Consider the following 7,889-nt stretch of genomic DNA (forward strand, 5'->3'; position numbering starts at 1 on the left):
TTGATCCATATGATTGTAAATGACACCTCAGGGCCGGTGCACAAAAAAAAAGAGAGCAGAGAGATCTTTGTCTGTCTTTGGAGAGCAGAGGGAGGGTGCAAATATTTTTTTGTTTGTTTGTTTTTGGTTTGGGGTTTTTTTTGTTTTTGTTTTTTTGTTTTGTTTTGTTTCCATTTTTTATTGGATATTTTATTTACACTTCAGATGCCATCCCCTTTTCCCATCCCCCCCTTAGAAAACCCCTCTCCCATGCCCCCTTTTCCTTTTTGGGTGCAAACATTTTTGTATAAATATTTATGAGAAATTTGTGTTCCTTCATGTATTTTCCTAAGTATAGGATCCAAGGTTTCTGCCAGATTTTAAAAAGCATCATGACTTGGAAAAAAAAATGTCTGCAATCATCTACTGCCTTGAGAGCACAACCTTTAAAACATGAAGAAAAAAAAAACAGAGCAGGAAACGGGGGTCTTATGACATGATAAAGCCCTGATTTCAGATGTGAGCATTCTGTTTCCTCTTGGTCAGAATTCACAAAGTGCAAAGACAACACTGAGCAGGTGCTGCAGAAAGCTCTCTCCTAGACACCTCTAGGTACCTTCAACCTCCTCAGCTTCTCCACAACCTTTCTAACTCTGTCAGGTAATTGGAAGTGGGCAGCTGCTCAGAAGGGGAACCCTATCCTTAAAATCCTAAGGAATCCAGAAAAGAAAAGTTGTACCAGTCACCCTAAGACTTGGGAGGTCAAGACAGGAGGGTCACCATGAATCTGAGACCAAACTAGTCTTCATAGTTAAGTTACAAGCCAGTGAACTACAAGTGGGTGAGACCCTACTTGTTGTTGGTTTGGTTTCCTTTGGTTTATTTTGATTTTTGGTATTTTTGGTGGTGGTGTTTTGTTTTGTTGTTGTTTTTATTTGTTTGTTGGTTTGTTTTTCTGGTTTCTGTTTGTTTGTTTGTTTTTTAGTTTGGAGGAATTTTCTCCCCCCAACCCCAATTGAAGACCTGAAGAACACTAAAGCTGCCTAGTCTTCAAACCTAGAGCAGCCCAGGGCCTGTGAGCAGAAGCAAGCAGAACAGTGAAAGGGGCCAAAGCCTAAACAATACAGCTTCTGCTTTCCTTCCTGGAGTTGGCAGGGGAGGGATAAAAGACTGTATGAGTCATTTTCTAAAGGCATTCTGTGTCCTGCTGTTTCTCCCAGCATGCCTCTCTAGATCAGTAATGTGTTTCCAAGCAGATCGTTTTATAGGAAGCATTTATTTACTGGTATCATTAAGATCTGTGTGTTTCATTGGAAGCATCAGCATTGAGGCCTATAAAGCACATAGCAGAAACAGACATGCATATGGGAGAAGCATTCCTTTCATGGACCCGTAGCAGGCAGGCTCACCATAGCAAAGAGCGATGGAAGTACAATTGAAAACACACTCAAGATATATTACATAAAATAATTTACTTCTCATTGGGAATGACTTTCCAGACCTATTTGTGAGACAGCAGTCTGTGAGTACAGGTACAATCTCAAAGTCATGGTACTATTAGGGCAAGACCAAAGAGTTATACAGACATCATCACGGACTTGTGTATAACAAAGAGGAGTTAGGAACATTGATGGGGGAGCTCTGGGGACATTACAAGCAAGACTGTCAAGAGAGACAAGACGAGTACCATTAGAAAATTGATTTCTTCAATATGATAAGACTTGGATACACACCATTCCCGTGTCTTCACTTTGCAGCCCAATACATTGGCCTACTAACCACAATGGTGCTCATGCATGTAGTTTAAACTGGAGCAATGACTTCAGTGTTGCACAAGTATGTGTGTGCTCTCAAAGGCAGGACTTTGAGAAGAATGAGAAAAAAATTACTTCTTGGGCATTCATTAATAATTCGGGTAATATCCTGTACCTCCATTTATAAAACAATACAATAATAAGAACATTGTACAAAACATCATAAATAACACAAATGAGAAATTTTCAAGTATTTCATGTGCCTTGAAAAGCTCCAAACAGTAGTCCTCTCCTCTTCTTTTTTCTTTTCTCTTTCTTTTTTCTTTCCTCTCTCCTTTCATTGGTCTCTGCTAGCCTTGGTGTTTGGGATGGGATGAGCAAGCTCTTATCTCAAAGCAGAAAACCAAAAAGTGCTTTGCAGTTCATGAGAACTTACTTCCTTCTGATAAAATATCACCTTTCCCCCGATGATGCTTTACAAACGTAGGCGTGTAGCTTAGAATCACTGCAGGCAGCCATGGTTCCTAAAGTGAACAACCAACCACAGTGAACTAAGGAGGCTCATCTGACAGGTGACATTCTTGGGGGTTAGGAATAGAAAAGCACCTTATCATGAGAGGAAAGAAATAAGATAATCTTCAGGTCCTCTGCCCTCACAGAAGCGGTAGTCCTTGGTAAGGCCTAGACAGCCAGGCCTGGACCGAATTGCATTCCTTCATTCAGCTCAAACATCCAGCTCCAGACCAACCCAGTTGCTAATCATCATGCCCTGAGCACCCGGGCAAAGGAGGGAAGGCCGTCAGCACAGGGACTTAAAAGTGCCAGTAGTGATCACTGATGCAAGGCAGTTCTGTGTCAGTCAGACAGCAGAGTTTTTCAGAGTACTCACCCTTTAGCTTAGTGCTCAATGTGGAGGCCCTCAGTGATTAAACACAAAGGCCCTGACTATTCTCTTTCGTGACCTAATGGTTTTACAGAACTCGTTTTTCACAAGTTAGTGTTCCTCTCTTAGCCTGCATGGCAGTTAATTTACTTTGCCCTGTTCAGACACGATATGAACATGCATGCAAGCATGTGTACACACTCCAATTTGAGCACCTAGGATCTTTCCCATCTTTTCTTGAAGAAATGTATGTGCGTGTGTGAACATATATGCATATACATTCATGCACATTCACACACATATTGAATACATAGATATAATATATACAGAATATATGCATATATTAAATATATAATATATATATATATATGTATATGCATATACATACACTAATATCACCTAAACATTGAGAGTCCGTAGGAAGTGCTGCTGGCTGACATTGCATGTGCATGTGATGTCACATGCAGTGTACCGACTAACTAACTTGAGGTCAAACTGTTGGAAGGGGCAGACTGCCAGCCATCTTTGAAAATCCAGACCTACAGGGCCATTATCTGGAGACTTGCTCACCTGACACCCTTAAGAAAACTTGGGAAAATTTAAAACAAATTGGGTCTTACCCCAGTAAAAACCCCAACACCACAACTAAGGCTAGTTTTACATGGAAGTGACTCACACATGGCAGGCAGCATGGACACTAGGCTATGATGTGGACAAAGCATTGGTGCCTAATTCAGATCAATATTTGGCCTCAGGTTTCCCAGAACATAGAGTCTCGGCATATTGGCTCTCTGCCTCTGTGTGAGAATTAGGCACACTGAGGGACTAGGGAAGTGCAGTCTGTGGAACTCTTGGTTCCTTTCTGCTTCTCTGCCCTGCAGCTGGAAGGACTGGTCAGGTCAAGATAGAATGGAGACTTGAGGAAGCGGCGGTAGGAATCCTTTTCCATCAGGTTGAAAATCTTCTTCTGGGCTTCATCAAAACAGGTTATTGTGGGCTCTAACATGTTTCGGCTTGTCTCCTCTCTGGTGCAAGAATCCAGGTTCACCTGAAGTACAAAGACAAAAGTTGCATTAGATCTAGGGCCCGGTTGGAGAGAGGGGGCTGCAGGCTTGTATTCAACAAGGAGTAGCTGGGACCCTTCCTTTAACTTCTTCCTGGTAGTCAAACCCAGGACATTTGGGTCTGCCCTGGCATGTGTGTATAAAAGGTCCACTCTGCCTCCAAGTGGAAAGAGAACTTTTTTTTTTCCTTTACTCTCCCATTGGCAAGATTTGTGATTATATTTATTAAGGAGAGTCACTGAGATCATATAGACAAAAGTAGCTTTTTTCCTAATAGACTAACTTGATGTTGTCAAAATTATAATAGCCAGTCCTGTTGCTCTTTTAACTCATAGATCTAAAGTTTCTGGCCCTGAATGCCTCTCCTATGGATCCCCACTAAGTTCTAGGAAGTTCTCTGCCATGGAAATGTACCTCTTTTGTTGCTTGCACCGAGATGAACTCATTGTAGATCTTCTTGGCCTTGGGACTTAGTTTCGAAGGTGACTTGATTTTCTTGTACTCCTCACAGCTGATCCAAAAGTCAATGTTCTCCTCACTGTATTCTGACTTCAGGAAAGCTTTGAAAGCTGCCAGTCCACCTGTGACAGAGGACAAAGAGCCATAGTTACCCAGAAAAGGCTTGTCTTATGCTGAGTAATGCTATCTTCAGTGTGTGTGTGTGTGTGTGTGTGTGTGTGTGTGTGTGTGTGTGTGTGTGTGTGTGTTTATGTGATGACAGAGAGAGAGAGACAGAGAGAAGTATGGTTACTTACATTCATGGTGAATCAGGTTTTCCAGTGATTCAGCCCATTTCTTGACTTCTTCTTGGCTAACCCTGGAGATGTTACAGAAGAAAGAATGATTTAAATACAGAACATAGAACTAAAAAACACTAGGGCAAACTGTGATATATTGTTTATTAGGATACTTTTTCATGAAATATGTAGACATTCAAATTCTAATTATGATTGACATAAACTGGACTCTGTTGTCTGTCTGTCTATCTCTCTTCACCCTCATGTGTGTGTGTGTTTGTGTGTGTTTATATGTGTGTTTGTTTGATATAATATCATTTTATAAATCTCAGGCTAGTCTTGAACTCACGACCCTCCTAACCTTCCAAGTGATGAGATTACAATTGTGTGTCCTTCCCTTGGAAATGAGGTCATAATGATCCATATCTGGCTCAGCTAAGGACTTGTCTTACCACTCACTCTTACATACAACATACAACTTGTCTATTATCAAATAGTTAACACTCAAGTCTCTTCACTAAAGCCATTTCTCTTACCTCTGGCAAGTTACTACTTTGTCCTTCTTGCTGTGTGAAGAACTGTGTTCACAGGAATCTGACTTCTGCAGCAGGAATCCCAGCCGATGTTTCATATCCTTTGCACTGCAAGGAAGAAGACAAAAATTAGCATGAAAAACACATTTCCTTAAAAGAGACACATGAGGGCTCTTAAGAGCCCATGACTGCTGTGTGGATCAGAAGCAGCCTCTTTAGGGGAGTTGCAGTGACTTGAACACCCAGAAGAGATTCCTTTGAGTCTGCATATGACCTTTGATATCTTCAGCGAAAGCATGTTAAGAAGTGGCTGCTATTTTGAAATGTACGCAGTAACTGTAAAACACGACCCTATAGGACACCAGATTCTGGAAGCCTGGTGTTATTTCCCAAGGTGAGCAATGGAAACACTTCTGTAAAGTAGAAGTGAGTTCAGTCAGCCCTGACAGTGGTAGCCAAGGAATTCCCAAGTGTGTGTGTGTGTGTGTGTGTGTGTGTGTGTGTGTGTGTGTGTGTGTACAGAACATCAGGTTAAGTGTGTAGCCCTGCAGAGAGGAGCAGAAAAAGTGAATGGTACACATGCTCAGGCTAACAACTCAGCCCTACCAGGCTTGTTTCTAGGCAACCTCCAGCTAGAGCTACAGCCAAACAACCAACAAATAAACAACCCCAAATCTACATTACAGGGAGATGCGCATTAAAAAGGGCAGCTGAGACTTCGGGATAGGAGAAGCAAGACAGAATCAAGGCAAGTCATTGTTTAATTAGAGCAGTTTCCAGTTTCCAGCCACCACTTAAGAGGCAGCCAGGATACTGCAGAGTTTCTAACTACTTGAAACTTCCAGTTCAACTCTGCCATTCTTTTCTAATAGATTTTTTTTTAATATTACTGTTCTTTCTTTTATTATAAAAGCCAAGAAATGGTTTAAGAAGAATGGTGTTACCAGAGCAACAGAGGATGAGATGTTTTTGCTTGGAAGGGTTGGCAAAGAATGGTGGTGCTCAGAGCACCTTAGGATGGATGCTGACACGCTGGGAGTTTATCAGTGGATTTTCTCAGAATATCGGAATCCCAGCACTATTCTTGGGCTGCCCTTTAAAGTAGTATTTTTCCATCTCTCACAAGGCCATCTTTCTTTCTCTTTTTCCCCAGCTGGTGACTAGTGCCAAGATCTTCTCTAGTGACAGCAAGATAAAAATCACCAGAATAGGGACGATCGTAAGGCAACGCTATGATGCATTGTAATCCAGCCCAGAGATATGATTTCCTGTCTCCATGTGCTGCCCCTGCCTGAGCCCCAGCAGCTACTGGCTAAATGAAGGGGTATTTCCAAAGAGCTGAAAGCAAGCTTGGAAAGTATCTTGTAACACAACAGAAGCCGGAAAATAAAAACCAAAGTTACTTTGGAAGTCCCTGGAGGTCATGGTTCTTACTCTGCTGCCACCAACTATGTGACCTTAAGCAGATAAGACCCTCTGGAGACCCTGGCACTGAAGATGAAAGCTGCTTAACCCTTTGAGGGAAGGCTCAGTAACACACAAACACTGCACTTTTGGGGATTGTTTCCAAATTGTGATTTATATCTCCAAGAATGGTTAGGGAGGTTTGGTAGACCCACAGATGACTTCTGACCTTTAATTTCAAGAGGAAATCATGTAACACGCACTAACCTTGTGTTTTATTTTAAAACCACTATATAACTACTCTATGAAATCATTCATTCAGACCTTTAAAAAATGAATCCAAAGACATAGAAGTGCCTTTAAAACTTTAAGCTGGTATGTTTCAAATTATATTTATTTCTCAACCACAATTTCTCACTTTATCATCGGAAGTGGGGCAGAGGGATAGGAGACATCTACTTTGGAAAAGAACCTTTTATTCTCACATTTGTTTACAGCTAAGGTAGAGGACACTGAAGAATGCCACGAAAGCATTCTGACAATGTTTTCAAACTTCCTTCTGCGGCTTCTTTCCTCACACAAGAACTAGTTAGCCCTTCTGGGTCCTCAGCCATGCTCAAACAGGGACGTAATTATGGAAAGAATACAGATGCATCCCCCAAATCCCCTATCACTTCGTAATCCAAATAGCTTAACTAAAGGACCCGGCTTAAAAGTCAGAACCAGTCTCAAAACTAAAGTCAGGTGAAATACAACACACAGAAACCAACATCTGGGGAGCCTGCTTCCTAAGTCAATGTGTCTGGCTAGTCCTAGGGAGATACTACCAGTGCTTCTAGGAGCAAATAGCCTCGGATCCCAGAAAACTTCCTAAGTAAAGCATGCAACTCACTGAAAAAGTCTATGAAAAACTTTAGCCTGGCCAGGAACATAAACCAATCTTACCTCCTCAGGCAGGAAGCCGGCAGACCTGCAAGTCCTTTGCACATTTTGTTTAACTGTGTGATTCGGAGTGAGGAGAGAAAGGCAGCGGGAGCAGCAGTGGTTTCTATTTTGAGCCCAGTTGCTTCTGCTCTGCAAAGAAGCTGTCAGAATCCTCTGAGCCTCTGGCTCTCAAGCCTGTAGGGGTCTCTTTTATAGCCCAGCCACGCGCCTGGCAGCCAATCAGATGGCAGGTCCGCAGGCTCGGCTCGCTGCAGCGTTCTGCTTCTCCAGCCCTCAGAAAGGGCGAGGAAGAAACAACTGACGCATCAGGGATGCAAATGGACCCAACGGGAGAGAAGCCGGTCGCAAAGTAGGCATATAGAAAATGAGGTTTTGCTTAATGTTTCTACCAATGCGTGAAGTTCTGCGTTTGTAGGAAAGGAAATATGGAATCCACGGTGCTGAAAAATACGGGACTTATTCATTGGCTTGTAAGACCAATGTCTAAGGATCTTGCCTCCCAGAAAGAAAGAAAGAAACCAGCAGAGGATCTTCATCTGATTTTGTGTCTGACTCTCAATACACATTTCTCTTTGGGTTGGAAATAAATT

General features: G+C 42.1%; 1 protein-coding gene across 2 annotated transcripts; it reads right to left on the reverse strand.

Moving 5' to 3' along the window:
* Positions 1–1,434: 1,434 nt before the first annotated feature.
* On the reverse strand, positions 1,435–7,481 carry Rgs4 (regulator of G protein signaling 4). Of its 2 annotated transcripts, XM_034513621.2 has the most exons (5): positions 7,300–7,479; positions 4,954–5,058; positions 4,436–4,497; positions 4,095–4,261; positions 1,435–3,664 (listed from the first exon to the last, which is right to left on the reverse strand). In XM_034513621.2, exons 1-5 carry the CDS (start codon positions 7,341–7,343, stop codon positions 3,425–3,427), a joined length of 618 nt encoding a protein of 205 aa, XP_034369512.1. In that variant the 5' UTR covers positions 7,344–7,479; the 3' UTR covers positions 1,435–3,424. The 2 variants fall into 2 exon arrangements, with proteins under 2 accessions (XP_034369512.1, XP_034369513.1); XM_034513622.2 differs by lacking the exon at positions 4,095–4,261 and having other exon boundaries at positions 3,456–3,664; positions 7,300–7,481.
* Between the last annotated feature and the right edge of the window lie 408 nt (positions 7,482–7,889).

The sequence above is a fragment of the Arvicanthis niloticus genome, chromosome 10, assembly GCF_011762505.2.
Source record: "Arvicanthis niloticus isolate mArvNil1 chromosome 10, mArvNil1.pat.X, whole genome shotgun sequence".
In the NCBI taxonomy this organism is placed as follows: domain Eukaryota; kingdom Metazoa; phylum Chordata; class Mammalia; order Rodentia; family Muridae; genus Arvicanthis; species Arvicanthis niloticus.